This window comes from Pleurodeles waltl, chromosome 2_2 (genome assembly GCF_031143425.1).
Source record: "Pleurodeles waltl isolate 20211129_DDA chromosome 2_2, aPleWal1.hap1.20221129, whole genome shotgun sequence".
Taxonomy (NCBI): domain Eukaryota; kingdom Metazoa; phylum Chordata; class Amphibia; order Caudata; family Salamandridae; genus Pleurodeles; species Pleurodeles waltl.
This window is the reverse complement of record NC_090439.1, coordinates 727,359,030-727,383,334: the sequence shown is the minus strand read 5'-3', so window position 1 is coordinate 727,383,334 and position 24,305 is coordinate 727,359,030. Positions and strand designations below refer to the sequence as shown.

Sequence of the window (24,305 nt, the reverse complement as noted above, 5' to 3'; positions counted from 1 at the left end):
AATTGGCGTCGGAGCACGAGGGAGCTGCAAGTCACAATGCCCCGGTGGGCACTGGAACAGACACCGAGGGCACCAGTTATCCGGAGGGCGAGGGGAGCACCACAACGGGGACCGGTGAAGACACCAGCGACACGGACACGTCCTCGTTTGGGAGCTCCCTAGCGGGGGCGGCAACATCCGGACCCCCCGCCTCCACAGGTACAGCCGCCACCCAGTGCTCCAGCTCCGCCCTCCCAGCAGCCCCTCAGCCTTCGCTCCGTGCCCGCTCGCCCAGGAAGGCGGGCGTCTCCTTCGCCCCAGGCACCTCAGCCCCTGCCCCAGTTACCCCTGCTGTCCTCAGTGCGGAGCTCATTGACCTCGTGAGGACGCTCATTGTTGGGCAGACTACCCTTTTGAATGCCATCCAGGGGGTGGAAAGGGAGGTGCATCGGAGCAATGCCTACCTGGAGGGCATTCATTCGGGTCAGGCTGCCCATCAACGATCGTTCACTGCTCTGGCCTCAGCACTGACGGCAGCCATTGTCCCTGTCTCCAGCCTCCCTCTTCTAACTGCCTCCACCCTTTCTCTGTCTCCTGTCCCTCAGCCTATCCCATCCACACCATCAGACCAGCCTGCACACACCTCAACACCCAAGGCCAGATCATCCAGACACAAGCACCACAGGACACACAAGCATTCACCCCAGCAACACCCAGATGCAGACATTCCAACAGTCACTACCACCTCTGTGTCCCCCTCCTCCTCGTCTCCCTCCTCCCTCCCTGTGACGTCTACACTCACACCTGCATGCACACCACCATCAGCCAGTGCTTCCATCACCAGCACACCCTCCACTACAGTCCTCACACGTGCAGTCACCACCCCCACTGCCATCTACACGTCCCCTGTGTCCTCTCCCACTGTGTCTGTCACCCCCTCTTCCAAGACACATAAACGCAGGCAGACACCCAAACAACAGCCAACCACCTCACGACAGCCTACGCCTCAGTCACCTGCACCCAAAGACAGCACACCTGACTCTCCTACAACCACATCCTCTTCCTCCACTTCCATCACCACTACTCCTACCCTTTACCTTGGTCTTAAGAAATGTTACCTCTCTAATCTTAACCTCTTTCCCTCCCCTGACCCACCCCCTCCATCGGTTAAGAGTCCCAAGAGCACCTCAGCCACCACCAGCCCAGCTTCGAGGGTCCAAGTGGTGCATGGCTTCTGGAGTCCACCCTTTGGCGGCAGTGACACTTCACTGAGCAGCAAGGGGACATCCAGCCCACCCCCAGGCAAGAGGACACGTAAAGTGAAGGGCCGCCGTGAGAGGACTGAGACGGCTGCCCCCAAGGAGCCAACAACGGCCACTTCACCTGCCACAACAGCCAGGGGAGGCAAGGGCCCGAGAGCCCCATCTAAGGAGCGAAAGGGCAGCAGGGCGGAGAGGTCATCCATCAGGAGCGCGGAGCTGGAGGGCCCCGCAAGCCCCATCCCGCCTGCAAGGGACGACAGCAAAGGGCCCAGGACTCCGTCCCCGAAGGGGCCTGCCACTGCACATTCGGAGGGCGAGTGATCAGGGTGTCCAGCCCAGGTCTGGCTCCCTAGACTTCCTGGAAGAGGACCGCTGAAGAGGGCCCCGCCGTGCAGAAGAGCACCGCTGAAGAGGGCCCCGCCGTGAAGACAGGCACCGCTGAAGAGGGCCCCGCCGTGCAGAAGAGCACCGCTGAACAGGGCCCCGCCGTGAAGACAGGCACCGCTGAAGAGGGCCCCGCCGTGCAGAAGAGCACCGCTGAAGAGGGCCCCGCCGTGCAGAAGAGCACCGCTGAACAGGGCCCCGCCGTGAAGACAGGCACCGCTGAAGAGGGCCCCGCCGTGCAGAAGAGCACCGCTGAAGAGGGCCCCGCCGTGCAGAAGAGCACCGCTGAACAGGGCCCCGCCGTGAAGACAGGCACCGCTGAACAGGGCCCCGCCGTGAAGACAGGCACCGCTGAAGAGGGCCCCGCCGTGCAGAAGAGCACCGCTGAACAGGGCCCCGCCGTGAAGACAGGCACCGCTGAACAGGGCCCCACCGTGCAGAAGAGCACCGCTGAACAGGGCCCCGCCGTGAAGACAGGCACCGCTGAACAGGGCCCCGCCGTGAAGACAGGCACTGCTGAACAGGGCCCCGCCGTGCAGAAGAGCACCGCTGAAGAGGGCCCCGCCGTGCAGAAGAGCACCGCTGAACAGGGCCCTTCCTGTCAAGCACCGCTCCGCTGGGCCCCTCCTGTCAAGCACCGCTCCGCTGGGCCCTTCCTGTCAAGCACCGCTCCGCTGGGCCCCGTCGTCTCAAGCACCGCTCCGCTGGGCCCCGCCGTCTCAAGCACCGCTCCGCTGGGCCCCTCCTGTCAAGCACCGCTCCGCTGGGCCCTTCCTGTCAAGCACCGCTCCGCTGGGCCCCTCCTGTCAAGCACCGCTCCGCTGGGCCCCTCCTGTCAAGCACCGCTCCGCTGGGCCCTTCCTGTCAAGCACCACTCCGCTGGGCCCCGCCGTCTCAAGCACCGCTCCGCTGGGCCCCTCCTGTCAAGCACCGCTCCGCTGGGCCCTTCCTGTCAAGCACCGCTCCGCTGGGCCCCGCCGTCTCAAGCACCGCTCCGCTGGGCCCCGCCGTCTCAAGCACCGCTCCGCTGGGCCCTTCCTGTCAAGCACTCCCCAGGATATGGCAGTGGGCATGGTGGCCCCTTCGTGGGTCTTGCGTCGTGGACTCATGTGGCTGAGGTGCCCCCCCTTCCCTTCCCCCTGAGGTGCCTGTAGTTTTGTCATCAGATGCCCCTGCAATGTTCTCTCCAAAGGACTCAGGTCTCGTGTGTGGGCTTTGACCTTGTGTTGCTACACTTTGGCCCACGGACAAATCGTTACTACGTAAAATGTGCAGGACTGATTTCTGCAGTTGTCCACTGCTGTGTATATTGACTTTATAAATGTAAATATTCTGGCTAGTTGACCAATACTTATCGGAGGCTATTTTGGACATAAATATTTATTGACAATTTTGATATGTCATTGCATTTTTTACGGGGGTTTGGTTGGTGTCACTGTGACTTGTTGCTCTGCATTGGTGTGAACATATTGGGGGGGGGGGGGTTGCATATGTGTGTGCCCGTAACCTTTCGTCCTCCCCCCTCCCGTGTGTCGTAGGTGCTGTACTCACCGTTGACGTCTGCGCCGGAGTTCGTACTCGTGGTAGATGAGCAGGTAGACGAGAGCAGGTATGATGTTCAATTCGGGTTCCATGCTGTCCTCCGTACTCGTGGAGTGCGTAGAGGTGAGCGTTTTCACATTCGTAGTCTGTTTCCGCCGTGTTTTTATCGGCGGGGCTCCCGCCCCGGAAAAGGTGGCGGATTGGTGGGTCATGATAGTGTGGGCGGTACATTGTCTGCCGCCTGGCTGTTGGCGGTGACCGCCGCGCTGTTTGTCGGTCCCGCCGTGGCGGTCGGAGTGTTAAAGTGGCAGGCTGTGTTGGCGGTTCCCGCCAGGGTCAGAATTCCATTTTTTGGACCGCCGGCCTGTTGGCGGTTTGGCCGCCGCTTTATCACCGACCGCCAGGGTTAGAATCACCCCCTATGTCCTCATACGACACATTGAAATCTTCAGATAATATAAGTTAATTCCATCTATCTGTGTTTTCCAAGAAATTAGTAAGAGTTGAGAGTGTTACAGAGTCCTGATTCAGACTATTAAACCGATTACAGATATTCATCAGCCTTATTGTAAAATTCCCTCCTCTGGACTCAATATCAATACTAGGTCTGGGTGGAGTTTCGCTTAACAGAACTCTGCGAAGAGCCGAAAAATCTCTGCTGCGCTATGCAGAGTATCGCAAGCAGCAGAGTTTCGTTAAGTCGCGCTGTTTGTGCCGATTTTCAGCAGCAGGAGTTTCTCCAACGCTGTAAAAGCAGCGCTAACTGCATCAAGCTGAGTGCCTGAGGGAGCTAATTTCTTTCTGCCCTCCGAGTAGATTTTCTACTCGAGTGGCAGCTTCCTCAACACGCGCAGCAACTTTCTCATTGTGAGCAGTCATGGCCTACCGCAAACACTTGTGTTTAGAAATCTCGCTCGCCAACTTAAAGATTTCTCTTGCCTGCACTCGCCAACTTAACGTTGGCAAGCGTGAGCGAGAGAAAAACCTCTGTCTGCATCAATTCGTGGAGCTTTTTGGAACTCTGCAATCCGTGCACAGTGGGGAAAATTCAGCTGAATCTATCGGCGGAGCGAAATTCTTCACCCACCCCTAATCAAGACCCAAAACATCAGCAGAATTGATATTTAACCTCTGAATTTTACAGGCCAAACTTATCTTTAACTAGATCAATAATCCTCCAACTGGTCAACCTGCTGGTGACGGTCTAGCTTGAACACTAAAATTAGTGAAAATCACCCTAAAAATTGGCCATATTCCCCAAGTGTCTTAAAACTTACATATATGATACCTATCTATGAACTCCCCTCATTCTGGGTCATTCAGTTTGGACCTCAATCCCGCAATGTTCCAAAAAATCACTTTAAGGCATGGTTCATCTACATTGGTCTGTGATGTATTCTGAGGCTAGTGGACTATACCCTGCGTTAGAGGCCTCTTTTCAATCTTAACCCCATCTGGTTTACTCCTGCCCCCAAGACATATTGAGAAATGAGGTACATCTATTGACACTGGGGGAATCTGTTCAGGTTGTTGGTAGCAACCTTCTGTGAGTCAGTCTATCTCGTGCAACCCATTATTGCTGCATCTGGTCCTATTGGTCTTTATGGGGTTGTTATTTTGCAACATCAGGTGTCCACTGTGCCTGAAAGGGTCCTATTAAGGAGAGGGTTCAATTTGAACTGTATTGTGCATGCTATGGTGGCGCAGTGCACAAATCTAAGTTCACCAGGCTGTCTACATACATCACTCTGCTAAGTATTAGGGCTTTATAATCCTCCAACCTATTTTGTGTAGGGCATTGCTTTGCATCTAATATGTGAAATCTTAATAAGGAGTAACATTTCCTGTGATTTCTTACCCAGTGAATTACTTTGTTTATTAAGGACTCACTGTTCTATCTGGCTCCAACTGGTAGACTTGAAACATTAACCATATATATCAGATTTGGGGCTAGCCTCTGGGATTTATACTCATTTTGTCTACTCCTCAATGGACTCTCCAATGGAGCTGTTTTACTTATACTCTGGACCAAATGTCTCAGTTTTGAGATCTCTGTTTGTAGGGTAGCAATTTCTCCCCCTCCAACTGTCCAATAAGCTTTTTAAGTTCTTTTATCGGGCCACCCTCATTTTCTGTACACAGTACAGTGTCCTCAAAGTAACTTTGTCATGAGGGGCCAAACTGGTTCCTTCTATGAGCGGACTAAAACGGTTCTCACATGGTATTCCACAGATATTGCCACTGGCGACATGGGCATCCTCAGTGTTCGAAATGCAGCGCTCCTGAATAGTGGACGAGTCCTACGCTATAAGAAACTAGGACACGTTTTTCAGCAGATTTGTCTGCCAGTTGAATCAGAGGTTTAAAGACCTTGGGGCCCTTTTTTGCCTGCTATTTTTGGCCTTGAGGCGCAGGATTCAATTTTTCCCCTTTACTGAGAATTGATTCGACTTCTTCATTTACATTTTCAATTTCCTCTATCGTGCAGTTTTCCACTGCGTACTGAGCAGGCTTCTTACTATTTATTATTCTCAGGGGACTAGTCCGGACCTTTCTCTTTCCCACAAATGTTAAAAGAATGGGTGTTGGATATTGCTTTAAAATCACTTGTTTTAATTCTTGGCCCCCTCAGCAGATAACCATTTGCTCCTTTTTTAAAAAAAACTGAGAAATCCCCAAACATATAGTCTACCGGCCTTTAGATTATTGACAGCCAGATATCAGCAACGAAGTCCAGATACTAATTTCTATGAGCAAATGGAAGTAGGGTGGTCCTGCTCTGCCGCTTCCTGGCTCAAATGGGCTAAGATGGGCCCATTCTTGGCCCTGTATTGGCCCAGGCGCGAGCAGCGGCACACCTTGTGTTGCCTGACTGAGAAAGCGCTTTTAAGTGCTGCTGACAATGTCTGGAGTGATGAGGTGTTGGCTGATCCCGACTCTGCAGGGAGAGTGATGATGCTGGGGGATGTAGTCCCACCCCAGCAGAAAACCAATTTCAGGCCCCACCGATTGCCACGCTGTGGGAGTGAGAAAGTGCTTTTAAGTGCTGCTGGTAGTGTCGGGAGTGGCGCGGTGTTGACTGGCCCCGCCTCTGCAGCTAGGGTGGTGATGCTGGGGGACATAGGCCCATCTTAGCACAAAGTAAATTTCAGGCCAGTTGCTTCTGTAAGCATTTGCTTATGAGTGAAAGTGAAGGTCAAATGGTGTATGATGCCACTTCTGATACCCCTGGCATTTTGGTGAATTGACATTCATGCATATTTATGTGCACCACCCATTTCTCTCTGGTTGTCAAAGGCTCCTACACTGTATGGAATCATCTAGAAACATCATTGTGATTGTTGTTTTATCTTATCATTTTATTTGGGTTGTTACTTGTCTGCATCATGCACATTCATCAAACAACACCATATATTCTGATATTGTCATTGATCTGGGGTTTGGGGAAGAACTCTTTCACTATTACTTCTAATGAAGAGTCACTACCAGGCCTGTAGGCGGGATAATGTCTTTTTGGGTGCCCTGGCACCTAGTAGTGACAACAACTCAAAGGAAGGTTGGTGGGGATTTAAATCCGGGGCTGAAGCAAAAATATAATACAATTTTCGGTCACACAATTCATTGTTTTTTTAGAATTATATTGTTTCTCCTGAGGACTCTTTTGCAAGGTGTGCAAATATTTATTCTTTGTAAAGCATATAATGCAAGCTACACTGGTCAAAACTGAATCAATTTTACCTATGGTAGTGGGTTGTCAGTTTGATGCTTTCATGCCACACTGCACCAGCAAGTCAAAGCAGGGATATGATTCAGCTACACCTTTGAAGGATGTTGCACATTAAACCTGATAAAAGTAAAACACCTCACGTCAGGAAACCGAAAGTCTCATTTGTGTGTCATTAGATGCAGATTAAATACATGCCAATATCACATTCGCTGAATGTTCGCACATTCAGTAACTAGAACATTCAGAGAATGTGATATTTCCACATAGCTGGTTTATTTTACTTTATTGGATTGTTTCCCATGTTGCATAAATATGTTTTGCATAACCTAGTCAAAATGCGCCTTACTATACCTTATGTTTTCTATGGTTCTTTCATTGTTGCCAATGGGTGGATTCTGTTGACACCAACCAACATAATTACGTATAAATGACATGTAAGTTGCTTCCGGAGCTTCTTGTTTTGTTATTGTAGTATTTATCCAGTCTCCTAGGTCATTATTGGGTAGCCCTATTGTACTTATCATGTCAGGTGTGGGCGTTTTGGGACCATGCCTTTGCCTCTGCCTTCCACCCTGAACACCCCTCCACAAACACTTACATACGCGCACTTGTGCACCCTTTCATGCATTCACAGTCTCATGCACTAATACATGCACACATGCTTTCTTAACCTTTATCTGAACATATGCTTCTGGGACCAGCTGCCTTAATAGGCAAGTATCTCTTGGCAATAGACATAGAACTCTGGGATACCTCCTGTTGCAATGTATAAAACAATTGGCACACGAGGATCCCTCGCCTCTTTGAACATCAGTTAGAAGGTGTGAAACATGGTATATTGACCATAGCTCTGGCAATCATGAAAGCAACTCTGAGAAGCTCCCATGAGCGAAAGATATATAAGCAGTGCCCTGGAATACAGTCTCTTAAGAGTCAGATCATTATGACAACAACTTGGCAAGTACTTGCAAAAGTTCAGAAGAAGGTTTTATTTTCTGGCACAAAATCTTGATGCACTGTTTACACCTATGGGACCAGTGAAGGACATTCTCTTGACAATCTGTATAACCCCTTCTGTGCCGGGGACGTAATGGTTATGCGCAGCGGCGCAGTGCTCCTGTGTCGAGGATATAACCATTACGTCCTGGCACCGGCCCACGGGAGAAGCGCTAGCGATCCCCCCATGGGCCTCCTACCCCCGTTCCCTGGGCATGGATGGCAGGGGAAGCATTCCCCTGCCACCCGACCCCCCCAGTGACGTCTGATGACGTCAGTGCGTGATTGCACGCTGACCTCATCAGAGGTCGCCTCCATCGCCCGAGGAGAAACGGTACAGGGGTAGGGGAGGTCAGAAAGGCATGAAAAGGAAAGGAAAAGAAAGGCTTTTCCTTTCCTTTTTGTGTCTCTTTGAGCATTCCTACAGCACGATCGCTATGCGATCGTGCTGAGGGAATGCCCACTATACACCAGGGAGTTTTTTTACATTAGTTATTGACATGAAGGGAGCGACCTCTTGGCCAGGGCCAAAATATCCCCCCCCCAACCCAGGGGGCCAAAATATTTTCAAACCATTTCTGCCTCCTTTGGGGTCAGATCGGCCTATGTTAATTAGGCCCATCTGCCCCCAATGGGGGCAGAAATCTCTAGGCACCAGGGATTTTTTTTTTCATAGGAGGGGAGCCACCCCTTAGGCAAGGGTCACTCCCCTGCGGGCAAATTTATTTTAGGCCATTTCTGCTCCCATTGGGGGCAAATTGGCATATTTTTATTAGGTCAATCGGCCCCAAGGGGGCAGAAACCACTGGACCCCAGTGATTTTCTTAATGCCAGTTTCACGCAAGGGGAGCAACTCCTTAGGCAAGGGTCGCTCCTCTGGGGGGCAAATTTATTTTAGCCCATTTCTACCCCCCTGGAGGCAGATCGGCCTATTTCAATTAGGGGGCCAGAAACCACTAGGCACCAGGGATCTTTTTTTTAATTTATTAATTACAGATGGGGAGCAACCACTTAGGCAAGGGTTGCTGCCTGGGGGGCAATTTTATTTTAGGCCATTTCTGCCCCACTGTGGGGCAGATTGCCCTACTTTTATTAGGCCAATCTACCCGCAAGGGGGGCAAAAACCACTAGACACCAGGGATTTTTTTCTGTACTATTTTACATAAGGGGAGCGGCCCCTTGGGCAAGGGCCGTTCCTCATGGGGGCAAATTATTTTAGGCCATTTCTCTCCCCCTTTGGGGCAGATCAGCCTATTTCTATTAGGCCCATCTGTCTGCACCCAAGGGGGGGGGCAGAAACCACTTAGGCACCAGGGAGTGGTGTGTGTGTGATTTGTTTGGGGGGTTAGCCCCTTGGGCAAGGGTCGCTCCCCATGGGGACACATTACTGTTGGCCATTTCTGCCCCCCTTGGGAGCAGATCGACCTATTTTTGTAATGCCCATCTGCCCCCAAGAGGGTGAGGGTCTGGCCATACCCCCACCCCAAAAAAAATGGGGACAAAATTGTTCCGTTCATCAGTGGACAGATGGGGCAATTACCCCTGATCCACTTCCCAGGGTGGGAGGGGGGGCAGAAAGCCTACTAGATGCCAGGGAATTAAAAAGAAATAGTGGGGTGGTGACTATCAACCAGTTATGCCCCCACCCCAACTCTCAGCTCTCCCCCCGCACACTAAAAGATCTTATCCCAACAGCAAACAAGAGGGCATTTGAATATTTTGGGTTTTGATTTTACATTTGGGCCATGAGAGCTTGCCTAACTCTCAAAATCGTCCCACTTGGAATGGTGAGGGCTGCACTTTTTGGACTTTGGGACACTGTCATCTAGAAAAATCTAGGAGACCTAGGCCCGTATTTATACTTTTTTTGCGCCACATTTGCGTCGTTTTTTGACGCAAAAACGGCGCAAACTTGCAAAATGCCATTGTATTTTGTAGGTTTGCGCCGTTTTGCGTCAAAAAGCGGCGCAAATGCGGCGCTAAAAAAAGTATAAATGCGGGCCCTAGACACATCTGAAAACTAAGCATCTGGGTGAGTCCAGAGTGGTGTGCTTCACATGCACTCCGCACCATTTTCTTACCTGCAATGCCCTGCAAAACCTCAACTTTGCTTAAAATCACACATTTTCCCCACATTTTTGTGATGGAACCTTCCGGAATCTGCAGGAATCCACAAACTTCCTACCACCCAGCATTGTCACATCTATACTGATAAAATTTCTGCCCCTTTTGGGCCTAAAAACGTTTTTTCCAAACTGCCCTTAGGGACCCGCTTTGGTTCACCCTTAATTTCGATCAGTTTTTGACTCTTCCCTGTCACAGGCACTTGGCCCACCTACACAAGTGACGTATCATTTTTATCCAGAGACTGAGGGGAAAGTTGGGTGGTAGGAAATTTGCACCAGTGCAGTGATCCCACTCGGAAATGTGGGGAAAATTTGATTTTATTTTAGCTAAATTTGAGGTTTGCTGAGGATTCTGGGTAAGAAAACACTGAGGGATCCATGCAAGTCACAGGTCCCTGGACTCCCTCGGGTGTCTATTTTTCAGAAATGTCTGGATTTAGTAGGTTTCCCTAGATGGCTGCTGAGCCCAGGACCAAAAACGCAGGTGCCCCCGTGCAAAAACAGGTAGTTTGTAATTCATCATTTCAATGTGTCCATGTAGTGTTTTGGGTCATTTCCTGTCACGGGCACTAGGCCTACCCACACAAATGAGGTACCATTTTTATTGGGAGACTTGGGGTAACACAGAATAGAAGAACAAGTGGTATTGCCCCTTGTCTTTCTCTACATTTTTTCCTTCCAAATTTAAGACAGTGTGTAAACAAGAAGTCTATTTGAGAAATGCCCTGTAATTCACATGCTAGTATGTGCACCCTGGAACTCAGAGATGTGCAAATAACCGCTGCTTCTCAACACATTATCTTGTGCCCATTTTGGAAATACAAAGGTTTTCTTTATACTTATTTTTCACTCTTTATATTTTGTCGGAAAGTGGATTATTGGTAAGGACAGGGAAGTACCTACACTTAGCAATAGTCCACAAACCTCCACTTAGGTCCAGTTAGGTCTCAATAAATTAAACACAGCTCAACCCTTGGTATCTTGGCAACGAGTGACAAGGCTTAACTTAGGAGACAAGTATGTAAAGCATTTAAAATCACAAAACAGTAAATAATTAAAACACAATAAAAATCCAACACCAGTTTATATAAATAGATTATATTTGTATCTTTAAAATGACACCAAAACTATTAAAGTCGGATAAGGGGAACCGGAGAAATGAATTTTAAAGAATTTATGTTTTCTAGCGCATAGAAGCAACTAGCGTTCAAAGGGTTAAAAACGGTCACACTGGAAAGGGACAAAGTCCAGTGTTCAGGTCACCCACCAGGTAACACTGTCACACTTACTTTCAGAAGTGTTTCTTGGTTAAGGAAAATGGTCCACAGCAGCAGCCAAGGGTTCAGAGGCTCTAGTTTGTCTCTTGGGGCCTGGGGCTACAACTCCCACAATTCACCTCTTCAACTTATGGAGTTGCTCCAAACGTCTCCAAACTTCTGGATCTTTTTCCAGAAGTCCTTTTTGGGCCCTTGAAGTGTCCACAACTTGATCCAAGGTTCCAGAAGCTCTGAGTTTCTCCTTGGGAGTTGGGACTACAATTCCCGGAATGGACCTAGTCAGAATCCTGAAATAGCCACTATAAGTGGGTCAGCTGGACTCTGCTTGCAGGACTTGATGCGGGGGACTCTGGGCAGCTCCTTTGTACCTGTAGCAAACAGGGAGTACCTTCTTGAAGCAGTAGAATACAGGCAAAGTCCTTTTAGTGGTGAAGCCCAAGTGTGCAGCTGGTGCAGTCCTTCGTAGTGCAGTGTCCTGGTGCAGGGCAAGGGTCCAGCAGGGCAGTCCTTCTTTTTTGTCTTGTTCCTTGTAGGGATCTGGTAGGGATCTGAGGTGTGGGTGCAGCTCTGCCATATTTATCCTTGCTCCGGAGTGAAAAACAGTGGAATCCCGGTTCTCCAATCAGATGCAGGGTCCTTTCCCCTATGATGACCACTTCGTGGGAAGTGTGGCAAAAATCAATCCCAGGGAGCAACATTCTTCAAAAATCCATCATGGCTGAAAATGATTTTTGGAGGTTACATCTGACTGAGCCCACCCACTGGTGTGACTAAAAATCCTAAACACACCCCTCTCCCACAGTCTCCTAATCTAATCAAGAGGGCATTTAATTGTCTGGGGTTGCAGGATGTGAGGGAGGTACTGGATTGCTCCAAATGTCCTTCCCTGCCTTTGAAAAACAGTTTGGCATCCCTCCCCCCTTCCTGCTTCCCCATCTGCTAAGGCAAATCTCCTCCCCCAGGGCACATCTATGTTCAGCCCAGGCCACTTCACATCTCATTAAGGTAGCCTGGCCAGGCTGCCAGATACTGGCCAACCAGAGAAGGGCACTACAGAGCTGAAGTTGGGAACTTTTTAGGTAGAGTTTAAAACTCTTTACCTGAACTAGTTATATTAAATCCAACAATTGTAAGTTTTGGGATTTATTATAACAAATAATTTTATACCAAACCCGAGGTATTCAACACTTAAGGGTACTTTGTTAATTAAAATAAAGTCTCCCCATTTTAGCCTATGGGATCCATTCACTACAGTGAGGGAAAAACAAATTTGGCTATTTTACCTCACCAGGACTTATAAAACTATTTTTATAAGGTACCTGCTTATAGTTACATGACACTCAACCTTAGGGGCACATAGGGCACACCTTAGGGGTGACTTATATGTAATAATTAGGTAGTTTAGGACTTTGGAAGCACATTTATTTCCAAAGTCAGATTTGCATATAACTTCAGTTTAAAAGCAGCAAGCAAGGCAAGTCTGCCTTTAAAATGTCACTGGGCACCTCAGCAGTGCACCCATGGGGGCACTACCTCTGGTGGAGTCCCTAAACCTCCATGCCCTACCATGTACTAGGGACTTATAGGTAGGTTGACATATCCAAATATAATTAGCCTAATTTGCATACTTATTTTATACAGAGCACAGGCCCTGGGACTGGTTAGCAGTACCCAGGGCACCATCATAGTCAGGAAAACACCAGCAAAAAGTGAAAAATGTGGGCAAAAAGTTAGGGGGCCTCTGCAATCAGACCTGTTTTCTCACATATTTCAACCAAATGAATTGCTGTACACCCGGTATACAATGGAAACCCATTGCAAGTTGCAGCTCATTTATTGGCTATAAGTACCTAGGGTTCTTGATGAACCTATAGGCTCTATATATCCTCGCAACCAGAAGAGTCCAGCAGACGTTACAGTACATTGCTTTCAAAAATCTGCCATAGCTGGAAAAAGTTATACAAGAAAACGTGGACAGAAATGGCTCTTTTTTCACCTCAATTTAAATTTTCTTTTTATTTTAGCTGTTTCTTTTTGTAGGAAAACCTTGAAGGATCTACACAAATGACCCCTTGCTTGATTCAGAATTTTGTCTACTTTTCATAAATGTTTAGCAGTCCGGGATCCAGCATTGGTTTTGTACCCATTTGTGTCACTAACTGGAAGGGGGCTGAAAGCACACAAAAATGTGAAAATTAGGTATGTCCCAGTAAAATGCCAAAATTGCGTTGAAAAATGTGGTTTTCTGATTCAAGGATACTGTTCCTGAAAGCTGGGGAGGTGGTGTTGTTAGCACTGGAAACCCTTTGTTGGTGCCATTTTCAGGGAAGAAAACACATGCTCTTTACTGAAGCCCTTTCTTCCCATTTGTTTTTAAAAAAACGAAATTTTAGCTGTATTTTAGCTCATTTCTTGGTCTCCTCGAGGGGAACCCACAAACTCTGGGTACCTCTAGAATCCCTAGGATTCTGGAAAAAAGGGACGCAAATTTGGCATGGGTAGCTTATGTGGACAAAACGGTATGAGGGTCTAAGCGCGAACTACCACAAATAGCCAAAAAAAGGCTCAGTACAGGAGGGAGAAAAGGCCTGTCATCAAAAGGGTTAAGTCTGAAAAGTTATTTCCAGGTGACATACTATATAAAAGAGTTGTACCTGACAAACCACATAGTTGCCTGCTGTGCATCCAGTGTTTGTATTGGTACAAGTTCTTTAATAAGCACATACATGAGTTGACACTGAGAAAACAAGCACTCTTGGGGCCAGATGTATCAAAAAAGCCTTTTGCGAATCAGTAATATTGAATTTTAAGAAATCGCTATTTCTGATTCGCAAAATGCTATGTATCATATTTGCGATTCGGTAATAGCGATGTCTTAAAAATCGCAATGCTATTACCGAATCGCAAATAGTGATACAGCCCCCATTCGCACCTATGGGCCTGTAGGCCCATATTTGCAATTTTGCATTTCCCAAATTCCTAACTGGAATTTGCAATTTTGAAAATGCAAAACCCCAGGGGCATGTGTGCTGTGCATCCAGTGTTTGTATTGGTACAAGTTCTTTAATAAGCACATACATGTGTTGACACTGAGAAAAAAACACTCTTGGGGCCAGATGTATCAAAAAAGCCTTTTGCGAATCAGTAATAGCGAATTTTAAGAAATCGCTATTTCTGATTCGCAAAATGCTATGTATCATATTTACGATTCGGTAATAGCGATTTCTTAAAAATCGCAAATGCTATTACCGAATCGCAAATAGCGATACAGCCCCCATTCGCACCTATGGGCCTGAAGGCCCATATTTGCAATTTTGCATTTCCCAAATTCCTAACTGGAATTCGCAATTTTGAAAATGCAAAACCCCAGGGGCATGTGTGCGTTACATGTCAATTTTAAAAATGCATTTTTTAGGCATTTTTTAAATTTGCACATTGTTACCACCAAGTTTTACTTGGGGGTAATTGCAATTCCATAATGCCAATTTCGCATTAAGGAATTGCTTGATACATGTGGTTTAGAAATCGCAAATAAGGGTTCCTTATTTAAGATTTCTTATTTAGAGAATCGCAATTTGCGATTCTCTAAACGGGCTCGCAAATTTAAGGAATCGCCATTTTAGCGATTCCTTAAATCTGCGTTGCGAATGCCTTTCATAAATACTGAAAGGCATTTTTGCATTCGCAAACGGGCATTTGCACCGTTTGCGACTGCAAAAAGGCTTGATACATCTGGCCCTTGGTTCTGTGGCAAACCATAAAGTAATGGAACATTTCACTAGTTCCCATCTAGAATATCTTTTACAACCTATAGCTTTTAGGTAATATATTTGAAAAAAATTACTATAAAATGCACCTTTTCCCCATATATGTTTCAATATTATTTTGGAGGGAGATCCCAAAAGCTGTGCAGAGACATTAACTCACAGTACAGTATGGAAAAGCGATTAAATGTTTCCTCTTTTTCCTTTTATGTCCCAGTTCATCTTTTTACCATAACAACAACCTCACCTTTTCACCTCACCTCAATATCACCTCGGCTGAAACTCACCTACACCTTAGCCCATTTCAAACTCATGTCACCTAAAATGATCTCAATTCACCCATCAACCCAAAACACACCTCATCCCTCCTGACCACAATTGTATGTCCCTTGAGCTTCAGACTCATCCTCATCCCACTTCAACTGGTCCCTCTTCACACATTTGTTGTTTTTTACAAATGCTTACAAATTCAGGCAACTATGTGTTAGTCTTTCCATAAGATTTGGCCTCACTGTCCCTGCTTTGTGTACCTAGATTAAAAAAGTCCTTACAGTTTACCTTAGTGAATATCTCCTTCTTTTACTACTTGAAACGTTGGTTGCTAAGTTTTTAAGGCTACCATCATGATTCGGAGCCGCAGCTTTTGAGCTCTGGGCATTTAACACAGTTGCTGCCTCCAGCTCACAAATTGACATAAGTACATTTAATGAATGTCTGTCCATACAGTGACATATAGTCTAATGTGCTAAGGTGAAACGCTTCCTCTTGGTAAAGAAGTGTACTTTTTGAATTTTAAAGAGATTGTATCATCATTTTAAATCTTAAGGCTTTTGCACAATACACATGCCAAACGTTTTGATGGCCTAGCTTGTGCACAGACTCTTAGAGCCAAGCCAGACCCCTGGCTCACCCCACTAATAGCCTGCATGCCCCCCTTTATTTGCAACTCAGGCTTAGTACATTGGACCATCAGTCACTTGATAAAATGATTTCCAAAAGATGCAGACTAGAAACATGGAAAAGTGCCCACATGCACCAATACCGACAACTCTACCATTACAGATTCTTGTAGCAGAGACAAAGAAGAGTGTGTGCAGTGAAAGTAAATGTACAATAAGGAATCTCAGGGCAAGGACAGTTGTGTTGTACATGACCATAGTCATGAGTTCACAGGGAGGTCTACCAGGCCCAGATTGGATGGGAGGGGGCAGAGAATCAGCAGGGGGCTTGGGGTGTGAAACCTCTTAAATGTATTCTTGATTTGGTCATTAGGTCTGGGGATCCTGAGTTGGGTGTGTCATTTGTGTCAGTTTTTCTAATCGGTCTCATTTCACTAAAAGGTTTTTATTCATTTATTTTTTGGGATTGAGATCTTATATATAGATAGGGTGCACATTTGCTACTTTATGGAATTCAAAAACCTTGACAGTAGTAGGCTAAGAAATCTCCACCTGTCTTAAGTTTCCAGGCATACTATCGGCAATCAAACACCCAAAGGTGATGAATGCTTGCAAATAACTGAAGCAGTGGCAGCCCTTCATTTTTCACCCACTGTGCCACTCTAGACAGAGGCCCACATAATGCAAATCAGTACTGTTCCTCATGGAAACAGTCGATCTCAAACCCTGGTGATCTCACAATTCCAACCTGTCGCTCACTGCTTTTTAGTTGAGAAATTTGAGAGTCATACCCACTGTTAGCCTTTTCATCCTTGGTGTGGTTTCCCATAACTTTTTGCCTCTGTTTCCCAGGTTGTTCATGTGTGCTGGACTCTGATTTAGCTGTTTTTGTTACTCTGGGCGCTTTACCAGTGCTAACCAGTGCTAAAGTGCAAGTACTCCGATACAAAAGGTGTATGTAATTGGTGGATCCATGATTGGCATATTTGATTTATAAGAAAGTCCCTAGTACAGTGCACTAGAGGTGCCCAGTGCCTGTAAATCAAATGCTACTAGTGGGCTTGCAGCACTGGTTGTGCCACCCACATAAGTAGCTCTGTAATCATGTCTCTGACCTGCCACTACAGCGTCTGTGTTTGCAGTTTTAACTGTAAATTCGACTTGGCAAGTGTACCCACTTGCTAGGCCTAGGTAGCCCCAAGGGCAGGGTGCAGTATATGGTTAAGGTAGGACATATACTAATGTGTTTTATATGTCCTAACAGTGAAATATTGCTAAATTTGTTTTTCACTGTTGCAAGGCCTTTCCCTCTCATAGGTTAACATGGGGGCTACCTTTAAATCGGATTAAAGTGTAGATTCCCTTTGTGAGCGGATGGACATGTGGAGTTTGGGGTCTCTGAGCTCACAATTTAAAAATACATCTTTTAGTAAAGTTGATTTAAGATTGTGTGTTTGAAAATGCCACTTTTAGAAAGTGAGCATTTTCTTGCTTATACCATTTCTGTGACTCTGCCTGTTTGTGGATTCCCTGTCTGGGTCAGTTTGACAGTTGGGCTGGTTGCACCTCTCACTAGACAGTGACACAAAGGGAGCTGGGGTGTAGGCTGCATATCCTGATGAGCCATCTGTGCTAGGAGGGAGGGAAAGAGTGGTCACTTACACTTGAAGGGACTGTGCTTGCCCTCACACAATGCAGTCTCCAACCCCCTGGTGAGTGTCTGGGGCCGGGGCCTGGCCTGGGCAAGACAGGATTTCACATTCAAGAGAGACTTTGCTTTGAAGTAGGCCTACTTCAAAGGAGAAGTTGGGTATAAGAAGGGCACCCAAAACCCACAGACTTTAGAACACTTCTGGAAACCAAGAGGAACCTCTGCCTGGAGAAGAGCTGAAGAGCTGAGGAAGAAGAGCTGCCCTGCCTGTGACTGTGCTTTGTGAAGCTATCCTGCAGTTGCTGCTTCTGCCAGAGTAAGAGGGTAAAGACTGGACTTTGTGTGCCTTCCATCTTGTGAAAATCTTCAAGGGCTTGATTTAGAGCTTGCCTCCTGTTGTTTGAAGTCTCAGGGACAGCAAACACTTCTCTCTGCCAGTACCTGGAGTCTCTGGAGAGACTCCTACTCTGCCCTGTGGTGTCCATCCAGTTCCTGGGACACTAGAAGGAGAAGTTGGCAGCCTAAGAGGGAGAACTCCACGCACAGAACGCTGTACGGGGAAAAGATCGACGCGACTCCGATCTGCGGCTGAAAAATCGACGCGCCGCCGGCTTTGCGGCTGAAAATCAACGCTCGCCTGCAACGGGACAGAAGAATCGACGCACGGAGCTGGAGAAACGATGCACAGCATCGCGGACGGAGGCTGGTGAGATCGCAACCTGCGCTGCGTGGTTTTAGGATCATCGTGCGGCTGGATTTCCAATGCAAACACCGCTGGGCATGTAAAAACAACGCAAGGCCTGCCCGTACCCAAGAGTGCTGACTGGATCGACGCATCGCTCTCCTGCAGAGAGAAGAAACGACACGCCCCAACCCGCCGAAAGGAGAAACGGCGCAAGGTCTCGCTCATGAGTGAAATCGCTGCATCGCCAGCCCTTTTTGACGCACACTCGCCCGTGCAGGGTTATTTTTGACGCACCCAAGGTACATTTTCACGCTAACAGTGTTAGTGTGTGTTTAAAACTACATGAAGACACTTTTTGCTTTTTAATTGATAACTTGACTTGTGTATTGTGGATTTTTGTCGTTTTGGTCTTGTTTTATTTAGATGAATATTTTCTATTTTTCTAGACCTGTGTGGTGTCATTTTGTAGTGTTTTAATTAAGTTACTGTGTGTGTTTGTACAAATACTTTACACCTAGCACTCTGAAGTTAATCCTACTGCTCGTGCCAAGCTACCAAGGGGGTGAGCAGGGGTTAGCTGAGGGTGATTCTCTTTTACCCTGACTAGAGTGAGGGTTCTTGCTTGGACAGGGGGTACCCTGACTGCCAACCAAAGACCCCATTTCTAACACCCACCAAATCTGTCTAAGCTACACCACTGAATTGACACTGTTGATTGTGGTATAGGTGCTTCGTAATCAAATATGGCAGAGGAGGCAAGGCCCGGCTTATTTCAGAATGCACATTAGAGGGCAGTCTGAAATGTGGGTGGGTTTTAATAATTGATTTACACAATGAAAGTTTGTAGAGCACCCTTTTTATACGTGGTTCTGCAGCACTGTGTGAACGTTATCAAATGAAAATGTAAATGCACTGCAAAGAAAGTCCAACATTCCTCTCAAGCAGTGCTTAATTTGTGCTTGTTATTTCTGGTGCGAAGCACCAGCACTTTTTTTTGAGGACCGGCGCTTATTTTCCTGCCTCAAGCATTTACTGTGAGCAAAAGACACATATGGGAAAGACGGAGGAAGAGAAAAATGAAAAAGAGTCACAAAGGGTAAAATCAGAAAGCTGCAAGAGTGAGCTGAAGGGCCAGTGAGTGGGATTGAATGAATTGAAAGGGCTCGAAATGGCTTCAGGACTACGCTGCCTCAGTATTCCATGTTCGCACATTTAATTGCAGCAGCCGGGTGTTTAAGAGGAGGGCTTTGGGGACCAGCACTTTTTTATTTACAAATTAAGCACTGCTCTCAAGCCACAAACCTGCACACTGCAGGAAGATACATTCCCTGCATCACAGCAGCTGCACAGCTGGGGCATCCCGTGTCTTTGCAGCTATCACTTGTGCACTGGAAGAGCATGAGCTGCATCTGACCACAAATGCAACACCTCTGCACTGGAACAGCTTGAACTGTTCCCATCTCCAGACAAAGTGATTTATGAAAAAAACTTCTGAGCCATTTCAATAAAGTGCTTCCAAGGCACTCTAAATGTAGAATGATCAGTAAAATCGTATAATCGACTGTGTTAATGTGTTAATGTTGGATATAGATCCAATAGTATCAGAGCACTGACACCGCCTTCATGAGAATTGAGCCTGATGTAGTTCATAGTTTCACTGTATCGCATACCTTTGTGTACTCGACTGATGTAAAGCAGCTCCATCATATGTCACCATTAGGGCTTACTACAGGTGAGCAAGGATAGATAAATCATCAAACCTAATTAAAACAACGAAGCACGTCATACGTAAATACATGAAATCATGTGTCACCACTTACAACTCACCCATCTCTATTGAAACACACATACCATCTGCATTTCAGGTTGTTTGGTTTAACTCATCAACTTCCATACAATGGTCTTGACTATCTCCAGGATAAAGTGTCAAAGCACTTTATGCTTCAATGGGTGAATAAAATTGAACAATTGTTTGTGGTGGTTTAGCCCTCTCCATTTGCAATGAGCTTCATGGATAATATAATATTTCCATTAAGTGTATCCAAAGTAATATTAGAGTCCTTGCAAAGTATTTATTTTGTGTTGTGAGAGAAAATGGCCTGACCTTCAAAACAATAAGAATTCAATTACCTCAATAAATAAAATACAATTATTTTCTTTTCTTTTTTCAGACAAGAAATTATACAGAATGTGCCTGTGTTCAAAGTCGCCAAGTTATCACTCCACCGACCGTGGGGCAGCGAAGCCAACTCAGGGTTGTTATTGTCAAAACATATCTCAACGAAAATGGCTTTGCTGTGTCCGGGAAGTGTAATCGTACCTGTAATACACTTATCCCATTCCTCATATTCCTTTTCATTGTTACCCTAATAACAGCGTGTGCCCAACCATCCGTTATCATCGTAACACTCAGGTAAATGCAACAACAGGTCAGCTTCTCTTTGTTGAAGTCAAAAACAAAATGCGTGCCTCTAGATGTTCGGACTCTATAAATCATTGCTTTTCAGACCTCAGCCGCACAGTCCCAACTTTTGAAATATTTATTTGCGAATGGCAGATTGGACGTGGAAATCCAAAATGTATCTACGCATGTTACACTGAGCACATAAGTGGTGGCAAATGGCTGTACACTTCTGCACGGGCTTGAAACTAGTTGTAAATGGTTCACTGTAAGTTACACAAAGTATTTATGACTTTTTTAAAATAAATAAGCCTGACTTTTCAGTGTCGAAATAAGGGTTAAAATTTGAGTGAAAAATATAAACCTCAGTGTACACATCCAATGATTTTACCATATGTTGGGATTCCCTGGCAAAACCTTATTCATGTGGGTGCACATATTTACCCCCCTTTCTGTTAAAAAATATAAATTATGGTAAATAATTACGACGATACATTAACAAATGCAACTATACTATCGTAATTAAGTAGCTGTATTGAATTATTTTTTAATTGTTTCACCTTTAAATTACATGTTGTGTTTTGTATAGCTTTATTGTTGTCTAATTTGTAGTGATGATCTCCATTAATTGGTTTAGGTGCCGTAATATGTTTTATTTCATTATTAACTTTATGTGATGCAGATGTTCCTATTATGGTTTAACACTTTTTATTACATTTGAGATATACATAAAATTGCCTACAACCACTTGGGCCTGTTTACTTAAAGGGCGCTCTTTCCCTGTTTACGACACAGAGCACCTTCAAGCAGGTGTGCCGGGTGCAAGCAGGGAAAATGTGCCCTATTATGAAGAATGCGCTGCCCTCGGGGCAGCCACAAACTTGCGCTGCCCTCAGGGCAGCACATTCAGCACAGATACAGAGCAGCTGTTTAAAAGCTGCTCCATGTTTCCCTCTGCAGGTGGCAAACTGCCGGCAGTTTCAAAAGGGATTAGAGATCCCCTTGCAGACGGGTGACTGCATCCACCTGTAGTGGAATGTCAGGTCAGGGACCATGGGACTCCCTTTCGTCCCTCAGAGGTCTGTCCTCAGGGTGCGCAATGAAAGTGCACTACCTTTTTGTGGCGCACTAAGGCAGGGGTCTTCAAACTGGGAGGCCGGCGCCCGAGGGGGGCCTCAAGTGACCCCAGGGGGAGCTCCAGGCTCTGGCCAAAAGAAGCATTACACAGATAACAGTGTTGTGTTTTAAGCAGAAACACGTTAAGGTAACAGTACTCAACTTCAATGTTTAAATACACTTTACATATTTAAACATTGGCATCTTTATAAAATATTTGTGAAAAATTCAGAGGGGGGGTCCAATGATTTTTATTTTTCAACTGGAGGAGGGGAGGGGCATGGCATTAAAAAGTTTGGAGACCACTGGCCTAAGGGCATGTTTGTCTCTGCACCCACATCGGTAACACAGCATAGGCGCAGAGGCTAGATGATTCCCTCATTTGCATGGGGCCATGCCTTCTTGCAAATGAGGGAATGAATCCCTTGATAGCGCTGGTGCTACATGTGCACCAGCACTATCTGTACTACAGAAGGGACCTCGCAAGTGTCTGTGGCCACTTTTGTAATACCAAAGTGCTTTAGTGGCAGGCAAAGTGGGCAGAAACACCAGTTGGGCCCCGAGGGCACTTTATGTAATATGGCTCCTAGCCCTCAAGTAGCAATTCAAACACGTTATATCACTAGACTAACAGAAAAAAACAAAAAAGGAAGCACAAACTTCCCTTTAGTATTCCTTCCCTCCTCCCCATCCCTCTAGAATAGTTTCTGGGCAAGTTTTAGGATTTTGGCATTGGTGTTGTATGTAAAGTGCAAGGCCAAATTGCTGTAAAAAAAGAAAAAGATCTGAGGATTTTGAGGGAATCTTAGTTAGTCAATTGAGCGAGGTCACCTGGAATAAAACAGAGGATTCTCAGAAATCTAGAGCACATTAGCTCTTTATTTCCAGGAGTGAATCCTAATGAGCAAAGCCCAATGTGTCTCTTATGTTTAGTCTGTGCTCTCTGTAGGGCCGGCCTTTCCTCACGGAGTGCCCCAGGCATAGCTAAATTTGGTGCCCCTCCTGAAACTTCTCCCCTACCTTTTCCCCATCCACCCCCTCCCATTGGTGATTCTGGAGGGGCCCCTTTATGCTCACAGGTCACGTCCTGGCTGAAAACCTCAGATCAGTGAACAGTCTGTTTACACACGTTTGCCACTTGACCCCTCTCCTGAATCACCTATTCAATTGCTAAACTGGAGGTGAGAGCCAATGGGAGGGGGCTGTGTAGAAGGAAGGAGGAGTAGGAGAAAGGATGGATGATAATTAATATGTAAAGACTGAACTGCAAAGGTAATGAACTGAACGGCAGCCTGGAATGAAAGCATTATTCGAAGCAGCCCAGGAGGTGAGCTATATGTGCACCCATCTAACTGCAGGTGCTCTGGGCCTGAGCCCAGCTCACCCATACCAAAAACCTGCCCTGGCTGTCCAGATAGTGTAATTGTCTCTATGTTTCCCACAGCTTATGTTGCCAATCTGTAACCTTCGGGACTGTGTGCCTCTCTCAGTGCAGCAAATTCACCGATAAAACGTTGATGATAGTGACTGTTAAGTTATTTCCCTCTCAAGGATCTGTTAGATCTACTGCCTGAAAATGGCAGTCCCAAGAGAACTACCCCAGGATCCTACAGAATCTATACAGGCCCATGTGCAAAAGCACTGTCCTAAACCCAATTAGTGAATTAACTGAGCCATTAACATCCAGCACACCCTGTGAAATGACTTCTTGGCATTGAGCAAGATAAGAAGGACGTTGTTGCAATTTATTTTGGTCACGCTTCACGGTGTGAATACTTTCTTTGGTATCATACTCACATTGGCCACCTGGTATGAAACCTGATTGATCCTGTTCTATTATCTCTGGAAACAGTGGACTGCAATGGGCCACCAATATATTAGTGGAAAGTTTCATGTCTATGTTTAGACCTATAAAGAGATAGGCCTATATGAGGAGCAGAGCTTATACAATACAATGTGAGACAAGGTCCTCCATGAATCGGAACACAAGCAATTATGTGGTTGAATGCTACACTGAGCAATTGCCAGGGTTTAGACTTATTGCACACATTCATCCCATCACCTTTTGCATGTATGATGTAGTGGCCTAAGTGGCTTGAGTATGCCCAGACCTGTGCTCACTGTGCCACTGACACCAAGCTACACCTGACTGATGAGCCCAAATCAGGGCAAAACTGGTGGTGGCTTGCTTGTGTTCTGATTCAGGGGGGATCTGTCCTGGTAGTTCGGGTTAAACTATTCCTATTGCAGCAGGTTCAAGACTGATTTGTATATGGCTGGGTCCAAACTGAGGTGGCATAGTGGGCAAAAGAAAGGTGGGTTGGAATACTACCAAAGGTGAATGCCAGTGGTTAGACTTATTGCAAGCATTCCTCCCTTCACCTTTTGAGTATTTGATATAGTCAGATATAGACTTCTAAAACCTCCCCCTTTGTAACAGGGTCATGCAGTAAAATCTCATTAAGCCACCATGAATAGTTACCCTGCGGGTGCTGA

At 46.4% G+C, this 24,305-nt stretch overlaps 1 protein-coding gene across 1 annotated transcript in view; it reads left to right on the top strand.

Annotated features, from left to right (window-relative positions):
• SLCO5A1 (solute carrier organic anion transporter family member 5A1) overlaps positions 1–24,305 on the top strand; it is a 310,785-nt gene that overhangs the window by 246,962 nt on the left and 39,518 nt on the right. The window contains exon 8 of the mRNA XM_069220306.1: positions 20,464–20,705. Coding sequence (XP_069076407.1) covers positions 20,464–20,705 — 242 coding nt within the window. The remainder of the gene's footprint in view (positions 1–20,463; positions 20,706–24,305) is intronic.